The 20,764-nt window shown below is 42.6% G+C and overlaps 1 protein-coding gene across 1 annotated transcript in view; it reads right to left on the bottom strand.

The window, feature by feature from the left end:
• Positions 1–13,748: 13,748 nt before the first annotated feature.
• The window catches only part of LOC134535335 (uncharacterized), a 30,178-nt gene continuing 23,162 nt past the window's right edge, over positions 13,749–20,764 (bottom strand). Inside the window, exons 3-4 of the mRNA XM_063374406.1 lie at positions 17,167–17,416; positions 13,749–15,274 (exon numbers count right to left, since the gene is read on the bottom strand). Coding sequence (XP_063230476.1) covers positions 15,259–15,274; positions 17,167–17,416 — 266 coding nt within the window. The 3' untranslated portion in view covers positions 13,749–15,258. The remainder of the gene's footprint in view (positions 15,275–17,166; positions 17,417–20,764) is intronic.

Raw genomic sequence — 20,764 nt, 5'->3', positions numbered from 1 at the left:
TCACCTAGGCTACATGCGACGGCATCTACAGGGGTCTAGTGGGCTGTGAACTACTTGACAGAATAATTTCAGTCTTGCTGGAGATAAGTTTCGAAACAACGCAGCTTCGGCCATCTCGCCGCATTTTAAATGAGTCTTCTTTTGTTTTCAGAACATGAGGCAAATGACAGTAAAACTCTTTTGGTTTTATAAAGATCTTACAACGGATACTGAATCGATTTATAGCCATTGTAGCTTGCAGGTTTCGTAATGTGTTTCATGTGAATAGTGCAATCAAGTTTACTGGTGGGGAAAATCAAGGAAGTATTAATAAAGTAATTTGATGCAAAAATAGTCACATCGTTAGCCGTGTGATTTAAGTCTTGAATAATGTTTATTCTTAAATATAATGAAACAGTTCAATCTTCCAATCCCCCTTGGACAAGGATAGTATTTTTTTAAAATTATTGCAGCAGGTTTTGTCTTGGCATATAAAATACAATAATGCATATTGGAAAATGTTACGGCTCTCATTCTGCAATATAAATGTATATTGATTTACTGTATTATTGGATGTAGACAATAAGTAAATAAAAAATTTATGCCTCTATAAATTACATAAGCTTATGTATTGCACAGGCCGAGCGCATGTGGATGAAGCAACATTATAGAAAATGTAGGTAGTATATGCGAAATGGTAGCTGTATTGTCTGCGGAGCAGGAACACGTGTGACGCCGCGCCCTGCTGGCCTGTGAGCCGGGCAGCGAGGACCGTCCGAGCCCGAGCTGTCACATCCTCCCCCTTCCCCTAGTCCAAGCCAGCGCGACTACCTGCTCCGGCCTTCAAGCAGTTAGGTTTCTCTCCGCTAGGAGTGACACTGTCCATTTTCTTACGCGCGTCGCCTTTCCATTGTTCGGGAGCGGAGCGATACACTCTCCCCCTTTGAAGGCTGTCTCGCCACTGAATGCCCAGCGGCGCGACCCTGAGTCTTATACAGCGCTGTCAGGGTGCTCGGCCATCAGTTTTCATGCTATTGTGAGTGATGTATCAGTTTGAAGTCATTCTGAAGTAGGGACGATTTTTGGACCTCTTGAACAGCCTCTACCAATAGGCTCGCAGACAGGGGCGCAACAACAGGGGGGGGGGGGGGCAAGGGTATTTTGCCCCCCTCTGAAACCTTGAAGTGGGGGCAAACGGGGGCAAAGAAAGTGCTGTGTAATCAATTTTTAGATAATAAAACTGCTTAAATAGCACCATTTTCCGCGTTGAAATACAAATTTTCCCGGACCCCCCCCCCCCCCCCCGCTTCAATAGGGGGGATCGATGATTCTTCATAAAAAGGTATATTCCTCCCCCCCCCCCCTTTTTTGGATATTTAGTTGTTGCGCCCCTGCTCACAGACCCTGGGGAGGCCAGAAGGGCCCCCGCTTACGCTTGCAAAATCGAGACCGTGAAACGGTGGTTGTTGAACGTAAAACATAAAACATTTTCTGGCCATTTTAAAGTTTTCTGGCGATTGCATACGCATATAGGCCAAAATATGGTGTATATACAATGTACAAGAACTGTAGGTCTTACTGTAGGTAATTATAGGTCAATTTCCAGAATATAATTGGGAAGAGGGTTTGTGTATTTATCGTGCGTTTAGTATATATAAATACTCCTGTTTACAGAGTCTTGCAAGCCGTATCCTGTTAAGGGATACTTCGTGACGGCTGTTCACGGCTACCTAAAATGCCAAGTTTACGTTTGTGTCATCTGTACATCTTGTTCAAATAAAAAGTGGATTACACCAAACTGTTTACGTTTGTACGCAAGTAAACCTAACCCATTTCTCCTTTGGCATCTCTTGACGAGCTGCTACAGGAGAGATAACAACCTCATCAATAGATGACTTGTGTCTGTTAAAACTCATGCGCAAAACGCCCCCCCTCCCTTTTCGCGTTGCGAATCCTATAGATTTTCGCTCTTGGTGGTTATAAACAGACATCCAGAAAAAAAATGGTGGATCCCGGAAATGTATTTAAAATAAAACTCTTTAAATCAAAGTTTTCAAGCCAAACATGAGCTTAAATATTTAACGATGATTTCGCTAATTTACTAATGTATCGAAAGTACAAAAATTAATAACAATAAAGATGAGTTTAGCATTATTGAAAACAAAATTATTACTGTTTATATTAGTTATTTATTTTATTGTCTTTAGAGGCTAGGTTAAGGCGTGCCACTTTTTACTACACTTAACCTCATACATATTTACAAGATAAGCTTAGTAAAAACTATAGCCTAGAAAAATAAAAGTTCTTACAAATACAATAAATTAAAAACTAAATTAACAAATGACCATCAAATATAAATAAACAAAAGTTATAAGAACGTAAGATAAACATGATTTACCTAAAGATAAGGTATTAAAGTTTTTTAAAAATTTATTTAATGCTCTATGTAGTTTTACGGTTTTAAAATTTTTTATCACAGAAATATTTAAGTGAAAACTAATCAAAGCGTGGACAATTTTAAAAATTCAAATACTTTTTCTAATAATAATTCAACACACATTCACGCATATCTAGACTTGTATTGCTGATCATTGGAGTTTAGCAAATACATATCTCAGTTATGTAATGTAATCAATAGGATTCTACAATTTGATGACGAAAATTAACTTTACAGGTGCGTCGGTAAAGTGCAAGAGCAGGTTATTTGACAATAACGTGTTTATGTTCACATAGGTAAGTAGTTTCGTTAATGGGCAACTGCGTTGGCTGTATTATTTTTCCTGTTCTCTGCATAGGAATAGAAGTTCGCCGGCAGGTTAACTGGGTCACGCGCCTGAAAGCGCGGCTACTCGCAGTGCGGACGAGTGAGGCGGGGAAGCCCGCTCACAGGGGCATTAGATGGTATCATCCCAGGCCGCGCGACGATAAAAGCAGATGATGTATTCGCGAGTCGCACACCTCGCAGGCACCTCGCGCACACCACAGCAATCACGGCTACTCGCTGGTGACCTCCGGGGGACAATACCAGCCGTAAATGCCACAGGTTTGATCGTCGCAGGGGGTTGGGATGATACGATCTAGTGCCCCTTGCTAGCGGGCTTCCCGCTTCACTCTTCTGCACTGCGAGTAGCCGTACTTCCAGGCGCATGACTCGCCAGAGATCGGCTGGTGTTGCTGCTGCTGCTTGTCGGAACGTCTTTGAAAATGTTGTCGAGGCCGCTTCGTGGGCGACTGCAAACGGCACGTTCTGAAGCTGACGACGAGGAACTCCAGACCGCCGTTTGATTCCCAGGCGGCGCACCTCTATGCAGAGGGGTCAAAGAAAAGTGTCCGGAACTGAACGGGAATTACGTGGGATAGCGGAGTGTATTAGTAGGGGCAGGCATTTTTCGCGAAAAGATCTGAACGCTTGATAGACTGCAACAAGGTACACCCAAATCCGTGGTTTATTCCTTGTGATTGGCGACCGTATGCGAGAGACGTCGTTGCCTTATTTGACCGAGCCGTTCAGGACGCGTTTGCTTTCGCACTGATTCACTGTGATTGGTGTTGTTACTATCTGGGAGAAACTCACCCGATCACTAAACACAGACGATGCTGCAGTTTTTTTTAACTTTCAGCTTGTCTCAAAATCTTTTCGTGAAATCTGCATGACCCTGTGGATTAGTAATAAACTAAAAAACCTTTTTGTCACGAGTTTATTTTTTTTATATGACCAAAACCTTGTTTTAAAAAAAAAAATACCTTTCATTTCCCTTGTATGCTCACGACCTCTCTTCCATGGAAACGCTATTGCGAATCAGTAGGTTGGAAAACATGCGGTCACTGCTGCTACTGGCACTGTTGCTGTTCAGTTCAGTCGTGCCCCCGGCTCAGCTCGTCGGTGCTGAGCATCACTTGCCCGAGGGAGGAGTGGGGGGCAGTGTTGCTCTCGACGTCCCCGGCCGGAGCACTCGACTGCTCGAGCAGTGTGTGTGTGTGTGTGTGAGCAGTCTCGCGGGCGGCTAAGAGCCGCGCGGGTGACGCGGTAATGTAATTACTCCGACCAAGAGCTCGCCAAGTGCCTCCTCCCCCCCCCCCCCCCCCGCGGGGCCGGACCCTCCGGCGCAGCCCTGGTCGTTAGGGCCACTCCCGGCGAGACACCTGCCACCCTTCGATCCGCCTCGAGGGACACTGGCCCGGGTGTCGGACCAACTAGATTTTTTGAAGTGAAAACTTCTATGGGAAGGTTTTGGATAGAGTAAATTCATGTAAGTCGTCATCGACATGGTCACGTGACGTCAGCTGTGAATGTGTGTGTATATATCTATACACACACAGTGGTGTGCGCAAGGGCGTCGCCAGCCGATTGCCTAGGGGGGGGGGGGGGCAAGCTGTGGGAAAAGTATGTATTTTTTGCATTTGGCTACACTTTTTTGAATCTCTAGGTCTCTAGGGGGGGAAACTGCCCCCACCCCCACCCCTTGGCGACACCATTGGTGTGCGCGCAGTCAGTACACACAACACAGGTCGACAAGTAAAGCCCACGACATATACCAATAATACATATTTTATTAATACGCGTCTTCAGTCCCTGTACATCAGTGCTGTGCATATGTGAATCGAATGTGTGTATGCAGTAAAATGTATAAAATATATTAATATTCTCATATATATATATATAGTTTGAATAACGAAGAAAACGGAGTCTTTGTAGCAATATATCCTAAAAATTAAGAACAACACTGTTTTTTTTAATACCTACAATTACTATACAATGCGTATTTGTAGGAGTTATTTTACTAACGTGATAAAACAAATTTGTGTGATGATATTTTTTTCGTGAAAATTGCGAAAAAGTGTCTGATTTTTATCAAAAATTAATTTGGATATCAAAAAATAACAATTGTTTGTTTACAGTTTTAAGTTTTCACTTCTGTCGGCAGTCCTCATGACTGCTTTGAATTTGTTTGTGTCTTTCTGAGATTATACACAGGGCTATGTTAAAACCTTTTTAAGTGTCTTCTGTGTTTCGTGGTTGGCTGGGTTTTATTTCAGGTGCACGTCTGCTGGTAGCACACCCAGGTTTCTCTTGCGGACGACCGCTAATTACAAGGGCATTCCTTATTGCAGACCAATGAGAGCTCAGATAATTTCCCGAAAAAATGCGTGCCCGCAGCCATGCAGGATGAGTCAGAATCCTGATGACAATCTCAGTCTGCAGGTTCATCGAGGAAAAAAAAAATTATAACATATTTTTCGACTTACGGTCTATAAAGTGCCTTCCAGTGCTAGTATATGCCGCGGAATGTGTATTGCTAGTAGGCCTAACAGGTAGTGTATATAATACGGAACAGTAAGCGTCTGAATAATGTTCAGTTGAACAAAGTTCGACCACCATCGCTAAACCTGTCGCTGTCGTAAAATGATTTCATCGAAATAACGGATCCATGCATTTTTCTGACGCGTCAGAAAAATGTACAACCAAAAATTATCTAGACGGTTAGAAATTAATGGTCATCTTAAAGTTTTTTTTTCTAATTATTCGCATCTGCTATTACCATTAAGTTTTTTAAAGAGCCTGAAATTCTTATATGTAAATTGTTACTGCTTTTGATTATGACCTAATACATGTTTGAAGGAAAGACTACTCTATAAGTTTGCGTATTAATTGGGTTATAAAATGAAGTGCAGTATTATTGAAATATAGATGTTGCTCTATGGGTAAAAAAGGGCGGGGGCTGCACATCCGGCTGTTGCGTGGCTCGAATGAGCCAGGTCGTCTTCACGGGGAGAGACTCCACTTATTGGCCAGCTCCAAGGGCATGTTGGAACACTCGTCCAATTACCAGGCTGTGTTTACTGATAGACACGGGCGCCGACCTCAATCAGCGCTGGTCGATACCTGCCGTAGGGGGGGGGGGGGTCGTGACGTGTCACCAGGCCACCAGGAGGCAGCACCTGCGGGGAGGGTCAGCGATGTGGAACACAACACCAGCCCCGAGAGTGATAACCTCCCTTACATCCCTGTCACGCTGTCAACACCTCTCGATATGTTGTGTCAAAGTGGGATTTGGACAACTTGACGATAATTTTGCGCGATAACGTCCTAAGAAAACATTGATGAAAAATTGCATACTTATAATTTTCAAATGTTATTAACAGTTTTTGCAAAATTAATTTAAATAATTTGTTTAAATATAATCACGAACAATTAGTTAAAAAGCCCGCTTTAACCTGTTTGATATTATAGAAGATTTTCTCGCACGGTGGTTGGCCGGTTCTTGCACGCTCGGCTCAGGCGGAACGTGACATTGAGTCATGCTTTTTTCGTGCGTGCAGCCGGCGTTCATCGATTTATAAGACGTTATACGTCAAAAGACAATTTAACATAACATAAAAATTTAACACAAAAAGTTTAGCAGGGTCGTACTTATTTGTCTACATAATGTCCAAATCGATCGAGGCATTCGTCATATCGTAAAACCAGCTTCTCGATGCCTTCTTCGAAGAAATTATCCGCCAATAAGGAAAGATACAGGACCAGCACCTGAACTCTCTCTCTCTTCCTCACGACACCGCTGTGAGGCGGGTGGACTAATATTACGGCGCACTGGCTCCCGCGTCGAGAATTACCATCAAAGATTCGAATAGTGCGGCACAATGCGCCGCGCGATTAGTCCACCCGCCTCACAGCGGCGTGGTGAGGGAGAGGGAGGTACAGGCGCTGGCCCTGTATCTCTATTCACTGGCGGCTGAATTCTTCAAAGAAGGTATCGGGAAGCGTGTTTTACGACATGACAAATTCCGCGATCGTTTTGGAGATTATGTAGGAAAATAAGTAGGACCCTGTTGAACCTTTAGTGGCAACATTTTTTTGTTATGTCAATTCGTCTTTTTTTATAGCCCATCGTATATGACATTTCCAGACCAAGCTGCGTGTTGAAACTTTGTAACATTGTCTGTGTGTGCTTCGTGGTTGGATGGGTTTATTTCAGGCAAATTTTTACTGTCAGTACACCAATCATTTCCACCCTGAATGTCCCGACTAAATAGGGCAATGGATTCTCTTGCAGACGTCCGCTAAGCTAGCGCAGGCATAACTTTTTGCAATATAATGGGGGATCAGGAATAAATACATGCCCCTGCTGATACATCCTCTACTTGGTCGAAGGGAAGTGGAATCATACGAGGGAATAACGAATTTTTATTTTATTTAGCATATCCATATTTGTTTGGCTTTTAAATTGTTTTATTTGCTCTGACCAGACTTGTGTCGTCGGGAGTCGCTTTCTCTCGGCCAATGGCCGTTCATCTCCCGTAACAGGTCGCACCTGACTCGGTCTGGCTCCCGCTCCGTTATTTACTGCCGGCTCTACGCGTGGGTGGGGGGGGGGGATATGAATAAGCTGCGACGCAATAAACAAACAGTTCTCCGCTACCGCGAACTGTCCGCCCCATTCCTTTTCAACGATGAACTTCCAGGGAGAGTTAAAAAAAAAAAATACTTTGGCAAGCAGAAAGGAAAAAAAAACATATTTTTTCCCGATGTAAAGTTTCTGACAACACGGAGAGAACACTAATGTAAAAATAAAAACTAATATCATAAATCGAGAAGGGTTGAAATTAATTTGGGTTGAGTCGGTAAGTCCGGGCCAACTGCAGAGTCTGAGATATTTATTTTAACCATTACAAGAAATATTTATGAATTATGGTTGCTAGCAACTTTTAGGTAATGACTTTTCAAATGGATTAGTATAAAAAATGTCTTCTTCTTTTGTGTCCTCGCACAGACATACATATCTGCATTGTGACTGTGTTGTTCGATAACATTTTTCAAACTTTTCTAAGCAGTTGGAAAGACAACTAATGTAAAACAATATTAATAATCACATCACAATTAACTACGAGTTATTTCACAGAAAACGCTTGACCCTCGCAGCACGACATATTTTCAATTGCCATACTTATATTTATTATTTTCTATGTTGTCGGTATTTTGGTAACTAACAGTTTTATTGCAATGTTTTATAATATAATCGTTATTATATTGCAACTGAATAAACTTTGCAGGTTAGCAAGGGTATTATAGTGAATTTAAATTCATGTAATTTTTTTGTTGCTGTGTATCCCTAAACGAGGTATCATCAAGTTTCCCAAGTCAGTAAAATGTTTGGTTTTGTCCTCGAGTGACCACTATACCAAACATTTTCCTGAGTTGGGAAACTTGATGATACCTCGTTTAGGGATACACAGCAACAAAAAAGTACATGAAATGAAATTCACTATTATATACATATAGGTATATATATAATGGAACAGAAATATTCATGTCAAATTACATACATAGTTTGTATATTTACCTAAAAACAACTTTATCACTAAAAAAATATTATTCGCAGAAATACTTACCCGGGCATGTATGCTTTGTGTTATTCTAGTACCTACCTCCAATAGTTTATTTTTAAACCTTTCCCTGAGTAGCTTCTTAGTATTAACTGCGGCACATAAATAAGAATGATACAAACAAAATAAAGTCAAAATATTGAATATTTGATTATCATTGGTCATGGTTTTGATTTTTTTTAATGCTTGAATGAAAGCTAATTTAAATTATAAAATTACGCGCACGAATTTTCGTAAGAAATGCTTAGTATTATCTCGAGAGAAAAAAGTATTTCATATATGCAAAAAAATAACCATAGTCATGCGTTGTTCAAGAGAGTATTTGAAAAATGTTTCTTGCAAACTGGTTCATAAAAGAATCTTTATAAAAAGTGTAGGATTGTTCTCTTCCGCGCGTGACTCATGCGCTGCGACGCGCTCTTGTGAACCGAGGCGCTGGGAGCGCAGTAACGAGGGAGATATGAAGCGGTTAGGCGACGCGGGGATATGTTCCGGAATTCAATTAACATTCCGGACGCCGCGAGGAGTCTAGCCCTCTTGGGGGGGGGGGGGGGGATAGTGGAGGGGGGGGGGAAGGGCTGAGAGACGGGACCGCACTGTTGTTTAATCTCCGGGGCACATCGTCGCCGCGCGAGGCTAGCTGGAGGACTAGACTGCCATGTGCTAGGCGGGACTCGAACCCGCTACCCCCCGGGGGGCTAAACACCAGACGCGCCGGCCACTAAATCACCTGGACCATACGTAATCTATAACAATTATTTTTTGACGTGACAATGACTAATAAATCGATGAACGCCAGGCTGCACGAACGAAAAAGTGTCCCGTAACGCACTTTGTCCCGTTACGCTGTGTCCCGTTACGCTCATTGTACGCTTGCGCCGCATCTATCTCTCTTCCACTCGAATGGAACAACCATCGATTTGACTATTTCGAGGCACATTAAACTTGAAACACTCCCATTCGTTTCCTACTTTTCCTATCATCGTCCTATCCTTAACATAATAACACAGATTGGAAGAAGTTAAATAGCAAACATGTATAAAAGTTATAGTTAAAATAATCTCTTCGTTGAAGTAATAAACATATTTGAATTAATGAGTGCAAATAAAAGTAAATTTATAAATTAAATTGTATATTTCATTTCACTCCTTTGTATCCATACAAAATAGTGATAATTCAATAAAAATGATTCAATTTTATTCATAAAAATATGCAATCATTTCATCAATGTTGTGTTATGACGTCACGTTAAACTATCGTCCGTAAACCAACTTTACAGACACCCAATTTTTTTTTATCATTTAACTAATATCTTTCGAAGTGAAACATTTTTGCTTAGGGAGCTACAAATTTTCCAGCGTTACGAAAATTCCGGTCACATAGGGGGAATAGTTAGGTACGTGGTGGGGGAACCGATGGATGAGAAAACGGCCGGGGAAAGAGGTAGAAATGGACCAGGCATGCATGCACACTTGCATGTTTGCACACTTGCATACTTGAACACTTAGTATACGTGCGCACTCGCATACTTTACATTCACACACTTAAATACTTGCATACTTGTGCAATAGCATAATTTAGCGCTCGCATTACTTGCAATTTTTTTTGCTATGCGACGTTACCCAAAAGAATTATGTTTTCTGTACCTAATGATTAGGGTCAGGCATTTTTTCGTGGAAATATCTGAACACCTATTAGACTGCAACAAGGTATACCCGCACCTGTGGTTTCTTCCTTGTGACTGGCGGCCGTCTGCGAGAGAAGCCGTTACCTTATTTGGCCGAGCCATTCAAGACGCGTTTGCTTCCGCACTGAATTACTGTGAATTGGCGTTGTTACAATCGATATGTATCTGGGAGAAACTCACACCAGTCACGAAAAACAGACGATGCTACAGTGTTTTTAACTTACAGCTAGTCTCGAAATCTTTTCGCGAAATCTGCATGGCCATATTAATGATATACTAAGCAAGAAGTTTCACTTTTGTTGTGAGGAATACACGCACACGCTTTTTTGTATGGAATCATAAGAGGGAAAAACGAATTTTTTGCATCTCCATATTTGTTTTGCCTTTAAATTATTCAATTTGGGTTGACCAGACTTAAAATTACAATCAGCGCTCGACGAGTTAACATAGCAGGCTTTGCTACTTGAAACATTTTATTTTATCACATTTTGCCAATCTATGCCACCTAGGATTTAAAGGTTTTTTTTTTCAGTTTACTTTGCTTGGTGCGCGAAGAAATATTAAACTGTCGAACACAATTTCCTGCACAGAAAATCATTTTATTCATGCTTAAGGTTTACATTTTCAAAATATATAATTACTTGCATTCTTTAAATGATTACAAAAATATAATTGACAAAAATACATCGAATATTTTCATACACATGTTCATATAGTTTGTTGTTAAATCTTAGGAATATAGTTACATTATAGTCAGAAGCTTCTTATTATTGACTGTCTCCAAGAAGCTGTGTTTAGATGATATTGTGCATATAATCTCAAGGCTATGTTTCACAGTCGAGTGATTTCACGTCGGCCGGAAATACACAAAGTGAAATGAATTTCGTTATGAATGATGAACTGAAATGTTGCCTGAAGCTACGAGATGAAATGATCTTGCTCTCTTATAATTATCAGAAAAATTATAATCGTTAGCAGGGACCGGGAAGATTGGCGTTTTTAATGACCTCTGGGATAGACACGACAGTTCTGTGTGTACTCGGACAAACACCACCTGTTCATTGGCTGCCGAATGGTGAGACGTCTCAACTTGGGAGTCTGTGATTCGGTCATTCTTCAGTTGAGGGGTTCTGATTGGCCAGGAGTATTCCCTATAAACCGTGTGCCAATAGCGAAAGCAGCTCAGAGGTAAAAACATTTGAATTTTATCCCATGATTAAAATAATCTGTGAATTTTCCCGATCCCTTATCATTAGTGAGGACTAGTGTTACAAGCGGAGGCAATGATTTCTCGCGAAAAGAATCACTCTGCATGACCACAGAACTTCATTGCTTCTCCTTGAAGGTTGTATACACATTCCTTATTAACACAGTCAGCCATGATTAAGGACACCTGTATTTCGCGAATACATCTCGTGTCAGGCTATTTCACACATAACTGTAGCTTTTTTTCTTAGAGGTTTGGCGAATTGCGGGCGTGCAGCAGTACGGTAACTACGTCCTCATTGGCCCCGTCAAGTGCGGGAAAACAGCCTTCACCGACCACAGCCAATAATTACAAGAAAAATCTACAGTGTTTTGTAAATACCTTGACATGAAATGTATTCGCGAAATACAGGTTTCCCTAGCCATGATCAAACACTTTGACTGTCACTAGACAGTAATGTTCATCGGGTGTCGACAGCTCAACCAAGTATGAAACTGCAGTTTTTGATGTGTAACATCTCATCTTTCGGTATACGGCATTTGGTAGAAGTAATTACGTGAATGCGACGGAAGACGCGTGGAACGGAAATGTGTGACTACGGTGCTGCCATCTGTGGCGGATAGCAACACTTTACAGTATTAACTAATTATTGAATTTTTAACTACAGGAACAGTATTTTGAATATATTCCTTGTCGAAAATCAGGTCCAAAGCAGAAGTTCAGTTTTTTTTTTTTTCAAGTATTTTTTTCGCTTTTATCGGAGCCGTTTAATTGTATAGTTTAAAATCTCACTATGCAAATAGAATGATTCGATAGTCAACGTAGCTGCTCCAGCAGCGAATTCTAGCGGCGGGTGCGGAAACTACGTGTGATTCGCGCCAAGAAATGTAGTTTTTGAAACACAATTTTCGTATATTTATTACGCTCGGAATTATTTTAAAGACCTCTACGTTAATTTTCGTGTCCGAGTTTCGTATTATAAGTGTATTTGCAAATTGAGAACACATTAATTTGCTCGTTACCGAGGTTAGATGTTACACATCTCTGGCCCGTACTGCAAGACTAGCTTTTTTTTTTGGTAACATTTCAAGTGTAACAGCACATATTTTTATGTTAACAGCAATATATTTTATTTGAGGTCTTTGGTAATGTGTAACCAAACAAATGCGGAGGAAGTAGTTTCTTTTCTTCGCTTTGGAACTACTGATCTTCACTTGATAGCGTATCTTTAACTTCTCCTTGAACTCAGTTGAAGAACTGTTGATGGCGAGTTATTTCAACACAGTCATCACTCGAGACAGAAAGTGGCGAACTGGCTTACGACATGCCTGTAGAACTGTCAAGATTCAGCTTGAACAAAGCATGCCATGCGTGACTACGTGCAGACAGTAGTCCAGTACACACGCACTTTGATTACTGTTGTTAAAGTAAAGATTTACTTTGACGAACTTCGTTTTTCAGTGAACTACTTACAAAAAAATTATTATAGTTTTAAAAACAAAACAAAAAACACTCTGATTAACACTCTTTAACTAGCTAAAGAACAATGTAAACAGATCTTGGAAGACAAATTTAAACCTACTTCTGATTGACGTATCGATTTGAAATTTACAACTATATGTAATCCGGACGACCCTTGTCACCTAGAGTAATGTATGCGACTCGTTTAAACAAACCAAATGAGCCAAAAATCGAAGGGTTTACTAGTAGCCATTGAAGAGTTCCAATATCCACCTCCCGTCTCCATCATTTGATCAGTTCAGTGATGCCAATTAACTGTATTTTCATCCGGCTTGAACGTAATTGCAAAAGTTTAATATCAACACGACAATTATAAGTATGTTAAAATCGGCTTCCAAGATTTGTGCACGTAGTTCTGCTTGTTAGTTTCAAGTGAATCTAATAAAAGCGTGTTAGTGAGAATAAAAATGGTCACTTAGGCCCTTGATGCGCGGCATTCGAATCTCTGGGACGTACCGCGCGTGGCTCGGCGTACGCGGAATCAGAGCAGACGCGACGCGACGCGACGCGACAAGACAGCTCGACGCCGTACGATCGATAAATTAGTGACAATTTTTTTAGTATCGGTATTACGTCTACATAATATATGGAACTGGAATAAAATAATATTTTTCTACGTTATTTCTCCAAAATTTGAATACATATATATATATATATATATATATATATATATATATATATATATGTGTGTGTGTGTGTGTATATATATATATATATATATATATATATATATATATATGTATTCAAATTTTGGAGAAATAACGTAGAAAAATATTATTTTATTCCAGTGTGTGTGTGTGTATATATATATATATATATATATATATAACCCCACATAGACTCTACACCCTTACAACATAAATACTCCATAACATGCAACGGTATTGATACTGATTATCAGTCTTAAAGGCATCTGTAAGAAACAAATAATATTTTTTCCTAAATATTTGCAAGTAAAAACCAATTGGCTGACTTGCTTTATGTGATTTCATTTCAATAACAGACATACAAAGGAATACATGTTACACATACCTACTTACACGTAAATTTCGTAACAAGCAAATCAAGAGTAAAAGTTACAGCATTTCGATAACATGATACATCGCTATCACATCGAGCCGATATATTTTACTCGCAAACGATTTATCGAAATACCATCGCCTATAAATATCGCTGCGCGATTGCATAACCTCAACGATGTGTCAGCGGCACCCGCCATGGCATGTGTTTTTGACAGTTCTATCGGCCAATAAGTCGTTGGAGTTCAGCCGGCCGTGCTCCGTCGCCGCTAGTGATTGGTCGTGTCCAGTCGGGGCTGACCAATAACCAGTCGCACCATTAGAGTCCAAGCGATCACGCAAATATTGTAGTTCTACTGCAGTACCGACAGTCATGTCTGTTCACGACGATTATCTCTGCAAGCAGGCACGCCCGGAATTATTTTTACGGACTTAACGCAGGTTAATTAAATCAGACGTAAATATTAAAGAATCGTTTACAAAATTTCCGATCATATATAATACGTGTATCAAAAATTCTATTTATTCCAATGTTACAACCACTTCCAGCGTGAAATAACCCATATTTTAAATGTTTGGAACATTTATTATTTTATTTTCATGCTTTAATAAGGCTATTTTATTTCGTCGTAATTACATTCCAAATAAATAGAGGCTTATTTAAGTAAAAAACATATTATATTTCAGACTACTTTGATTTGGAATAACTTTTAAATACCGGCATGCGTATTTCGGTCTTTCTTAAAAAAACAACAACAGTTGATGTAGCGACCGTACGTGCTGCTACCTTACGGCAACCGCATCAATCATTTGCTCGACACGGAAAAAATTGACTGTAGCGACTTCATATCGTCCCAAGCCCGCCAATAGAAATGCAAACAACGGTTGTCCGACACTGCTGCTGCCTGTAGTCGCAGAATTGAAAAAACGTACGAACTTTGGTTCACGCGAGCGAAGCTCGTCTAGTTCCAGTACGTGTTAGCGCAACGTTTGTGAATGATCATCCCACGATCGCAATTTTTGGCTGAGATGATTGGATCGCGGATCGGAGAGCAGAATGGTGCAACTGGCCGTTAAGTTGGTCCGACGGATGGTTTTGAGGTCCGCGTGCTGCAGGGTCCACACTGAGGGGACCAGACACCTGGGTGGCTGGCTTCCTTGCAGCCCCTGGAGACAAGACTCGCGTCACTGCTTGCAGAGTTGAGGGTGCACACGTGGTGAGGAAGTGTCCCGAGTGTTTAGCTCCACCGGAGGTTGGCACACTTGCACACTTCACGTCTCGCCGGCACACGGCTTGGCTCGTCCCAACGAGAGGAGAGACCCCGCGGTCTTGTCCGGTGGTGTGTCCGGCGGACATCCTAGGAGCGCGGCGTCCTGTCCGACGACGTGGACGGCAGCGCCACCAGGCTGATGCCGGTGCCCGTGCCGGAGCCCTGGGAGGAGTCCGGCCCGGCTCCGGGTCAGTCCGGGTCGTACCTGGAGCAGACACACCGCGCCGTGTTTCGACCCTCCCTGCTGGCTCGCCGGGTTCCCCTTCCCCGAGGCCCTCTCCGGCTTACCCGCACTTCCCCGGTCTGCCACCGGCTCTCCTGGGATCCTCCTTGTTTCCTAAGGATCTACTAGTATCATCCAGGATCCCCCAGTATCCTCCATGCTCTCAGACTTCCTTAGTCTGCCACAGGATCTCCTAGGATTATCCTTGCTCCCTAAGGCTCTCCCAAGATACTCCAGATTCTCCCAGGCTCACTCTGGCTTCCTCAAACTTACCCATCCCTTCCGCAGGCTCTCCGATGTCCCACCAGGATCTACCAAGCTCCCGAAAGTACTTCCAGGCTTTAATAAACTCTTCCAAGCTTACCTGCGTTTCCTCAGACTCTAGAAAGCTCTCCCAAGCCCCCTCAATACTTGCAAGTACTCACAAGCTCCTCTAATCACTTACCAAGCTCTACTAGGCTCCTCTAAGGCTCTACCAGGCAAAGATAAATACTGCCACTTGCATCCCCAGTACCAGAAATCATCGAACTGGAGGCCATTAACACATTGTGGAGGTTACAGGCCACTTGTCATGTAGTCATTCTTACAGGACGTCATTTAAAACACTGCCTGATATTATTTTTACGTTATCCTATTTTATTGTATTTTATTTTACAATTTCTTTTGTAGATTATTGATATCTTTTTGACGTGATAACGTCTTATAAATCGATGAACGCCGGCTGCAAGCACGAAAAAGGCATGACTCGTCACGATCCGCCTGAGCCGAGCGTGCAAGAACCGGCCAACCACCGTGCGAGAAAATCTTCTATAATATCTAACAGGTTAAGGCGGGCCTTTTTGACTAATTGTTCGTGATTATATGTAAACAAATTGTTTAAATTAAATTAGCAAAAAACTGTAAATAATATTTGAAAATTAAAAAGTATGTAATTTTTCATCAATGTTTCATTATGACGTTATCACGTAAAATTATCGTTCGTGAACCGACTTTACAGACAACCAGGGGCGCAACAAATAAATTTTAAAAAGGGGGGGGGGGGGCAATATCCCTTTTTATAAAGAATCATCGATCCCCCCTATTGAAGCGGGGGTCCCGGGGGGTCCTCCCCCGGGAAAATTTGTATTTCAAGGTGGAAAATGGTGCTATTTAAGCAGTTTTATTATCTAAAAATTGATTACATTGCTAGTGGAAATAACATATCCGACTTGTACAGCAAATTCTTTGAACCCGTTTGCCCCCACTTCAAGGTTTCAGAGAGGGGGGGGGGGGGGGTCAAATACCCTTGCCCCCCCCCCCCTTGTTGTTGCGCCCCTGCAGACAACCTCCCTTTTTGTACTTCGAAATGGGGTTGCCTGAGTACTGGCTTTGAATATATATACTGTATAGAAGTCGCCAGCCCAGGTTAAAATTTCTAATACGGTTTGAGGTAGTTGGTTAATTCACCGCCGCAATCGCCACCATCTCTAGGGCATCGACTTGTGGTGGTCCCTAGCGGACAAGTGTCGAACTCTTCAAACACCCCTTCTCCACCCTCCCACAAACATGCGTTGTCCTCCACCCACCCTCTACCACACCTCTCATCACTACAGTTTTGTGACGCACAAACTCCCGTTGAACGACCACGAGCTGCAGTGAATGATGGATGGGTGTAGGGGGGGGGGGGTTCGGGGAATGACAGCGGGCGACAGTGCTGCGCTCTAACGTGCAAATAACAACCTAAGACGATACAGGACGTTACGGCAGCGCACTGCAGCAGTGAAGTACCCAAGCTGCTCATCGTACGCTTCTGAAAAACGTAGAGTAAATCCTATCAACTCGCGACTTCTATACAGTATATATATTCAAAGGTACTGTTGTTCGGTGGTATGTACCGGCAGTCGATCCACAGCAGCGCCAGCACGGCCGCCGCGGTGACCCCGGTGATACCCAGCTCCACGCCCGCCAGCACCGTCAGCGTGCTGCTCGCCTCGCCCGCCGACAAGATGGCGGCCGCCAGCACGGCCAGCGCCGCGTGCAGCGCGCATGCGCAGCACCACAGCGCCGCGCGCGCACAGCGCATGCGCGGAGACGCCGCCGCCGGCTGGTAGCCGCTGAAGCCGCGCGACGTGTGGATGCTCACGGCTGAAGACACGTGCCGTTTGCGCGCAAGGGAAGAGAACACGGAACAACGTACAAGTTTTGCATGTAGCTATTAAACGGTCTTGTTTTAATAGGCGGGAAGTTAAGGCTTGCCGCCTTGCCGGGGACGCACCACAACGCCGAAATACCACAACGCCGAACGTACAATAACGCCGAAAACCATAACGCCGAATGCCAAATTGACCACAACGCCGACAGCTATAAAACTGCTGTGTACCACAACGCCGAAATACATTAACGCCTAAAAATGTCATTGCAGGACTGCCACAAAGGTTAGGTTAGGTAAGGTTAGGTAAGGCTAGCCTAGGTTAGATTAGGTACACAAATTCATTCAGTTGTTTTTCATTTTGCTCCTGTGCGCCCCCCCCCCCCCCCCCCCCCCACCCGCAGCAACATTTTTCGGCGTTACTGTTTTTCGGCGTTGTGGTACACAGCAGTTTTCTAGCTGTCGGCGTTGCGGTCAATTTGGCATTCGGGCGTTATGGTATTCGGCGTTATTGTACGTTCGGCGTTTTGGTAACGACCCCCTTGCCTTACACTTAACCACATACTTCTTTACTAAGTAGGCACATGCAAGATAACCTAGTTAAAAGCTATAGCTAAGAAAAACGAAAAGTACTCATAAATAGAATAGAATGACAACTAAATTAACAATATCACTAGGTTGTAAAATAACAACAACAAAAAATTATCACACAATGTAATTTCCGAAAGGAATTTCTTGAAACAAGCCGTGAAGTTTGACACGAAGCGTGCTCCCACCCGTACAAAGAGCGATTCTTTTCAGTACTCGCCAGATATGTGTAACTTCTAATCCCGGTACAGAGCAAACTCATGTGTTCTCGTGTTACAAAAAACCACTTTATAATAAGAGTCTCGGACACGAAATGAACGTAGAATAGGTACTTTTAAATAATGCCGAGCGTGATAAATAGGGGACTGTATGAAAATTGTTGTTTTAAGCTAAATTTCTTGACGCGAATCACACGTAGTTTCCGTACGCGCCACTAGAATTCGTTGCTGGAGCATATAGGTCGACTACTGAATCATTCAAGTTTCAGAACGAATGGTTAAACTACGTATATTTATAGGGACTGGAAAAATTCGCGGGTTCAATGACCTGTGGGATGAACTCCATAGTTCTACGTACACTCGGTCAAATGTCACCCACTCATTGGCTGCTGTCTTGTGAAACGTTCCATCGAAGCAGCCTGTGATTCGATAAAGCTTTGGTTGGGTGTTTTTCATTAGTCCAGAGTCATCCAGGTGAGTTGTGTGCCAATAGCAGAGGCAGCACTACGGTATAACGGTTTGTATTTTAGCCTATCGCGAAATGAACTCGCGAATTTTTCCGATCTCTATATATTTAGAAACGGCTCCGATAAAATCGAAAGGCTTGAAAAAGAAATATTGAACCCCCGGATTTGGACTTGATATTCGACAAGGAATTTTATTAAAATACTGCCCATTTTGTTAAAACTCATTAAACAGTTGATAATGGAAAGTTCCCTTTTGGCTTTGTGAAATTTGGTTCGCGCCAGATGGCAGCACTTTGGTCACACATTTCTGTCCCATGTGACTTCCGTTCCATTCACGAAATTCCTCTTACCAAATGCCGAGCACCGAGACCTTAAATGTTACACATAAAAAAAGTTTTTAAATTATCTTAAAATTATTCTGTTGTACCCCTCAAAACATCTAAGAGAGTAAGTTTTACCAAAAAATTTATTTTTGGGTGGACCATGGAACTTTTTTTTGTGTTGCTGTAAGCCCTTCTCTATGGCATTATCAGTGGCGATCTGTTTAACGTACAATAACCATTCCACATATGAAAAGATGGCTGGAAAATAATTTGCCTTTCTGAGATAACCATATGGTGACCTTATCGCAGCTAACGGCATCGTATGCGGTAGGCGATATGGGAGGAAAGTTAATAAACACCGTGTGACAATGATGAATGTGTGCCATATTTCATCACGCGTGGAGGAAAGCGTGATCGATATAGAGAAGTTCAGCTTCTGTAAGCTTAAGTGTTCTAAGTCAAACCATTCATCCAACAGCGGGTTTCAGTAATTTATTTCTAAATTGTGTTGGCACAGCTTCGTATTTTTCTTCTCTCGTCACAGATCAATGCATTATTTTTGATGGTACAATCAGAGCTGTGACTCACTTGAAAAGAAAGAAAAAAGGCGGGACTGTGTTGGGACACACGGCCGTTGGTTCAACGTGAAACGTCTATGACAACGAGTAGCTGTTATTGTGATGGATTTTGAAATGAAAACGAGACATTGACTGCGCACTAAAACATTTAAGACAAAAAAGACACTGAACGTAAACAAAATTCCGCTTTATTTTCAGCGGGGGAATTTTAGTCTGGAGGAATGTAATGTTGCGAGCTTTCGCCTTCTTGAAACCTCTGTCGGAGCAGAGTCGAACAGAAACGCTGATAGAGACAGACCGAGCAAGAGGATTGGTCTCGAACAACGTCTGGAAGCGTTCGTCCTCTGCACGCCGGTGGTCCTGCAAGGCTCGGCTCGGACTGGTGTCGGAGACGTGTGCAGATGTGCGGGCTCCGTGTTGCCTCGACACGTCCCCTGGTGCAGGCTCTGCTAGTGGAGGTGCAGCTCTGCGCCGCTCCAGAGACAGTCTCTCTCTCTCTCTCTCTCTCTCTCTCTCGGCGTCTGTGCGTGGCCCGCGGCCTCCAGTGTCCTCTGGCACGGGCTGAGGCTCGCGTACTGTGGTTCAACTCCTTTTCACAAGCCTACTTTACAATTTTTACATGTAAATATTGTCCAAATCACAATATTTTTTTGGCATATATCGATCTATCTAAATAAACTCTACACACAAACACACGAATCACAGCTCCATCACGTCCGAGTCGTGAGCTGCGCTGAGTAGAAAGGAGCGAGAGCGCCGGTTCTGACCAATCCGCGCGTTGTTCCCCCTTCCCCCGCCAACATCGAGGTCGTATCAGCGAGCTGACCATGTACGTTAAATAATGACCGCACTTGCATCCCTAAGACCAATGACTAAGTACGTTAAATAATGACCCCGCACCTACGTCTCTAAGACTAATAGTTAGGGAATTATTAAGACAAGACGTTGAGGTACAAAATTTATGTTCTGATACCCACATGTTTCAGCGTGATTTTAAAAAAAAAAACGTTTCACGTCAAAATAGAACCGTGGTACGCCAGACCCGAAGCCTTCCTAGCCTCCGGTGCCCGCGTATAACCTCAACTGGCACGAACTTAATCTGCCACTACCTGCTTAACGCATTCTAGCATTGGCTCGCGTCTTCAGTTCTCGCCCTCTACTGTTCCCTAA

The sequence above is a fragment of the Bacillus rossius genome, chromosome 8, assembly GCF_032445375.1.
Source record: "Bacillus rossius redtenbacheri isolate Brsri chromosome 8, Brsri_v3, whole genome shotgun sequence".
In the NCBI taxonomy this organism is placed as follows: domain Eukaryota; kingdom Metazoa; phylum Arthropoda; class Insecta; order Phasmatodea; family Bacillidae; genus Bacillus; species Bacillus rossius.
This window is presented reverse-complemented; position numbering and strand designations above follow the sequence as displayed.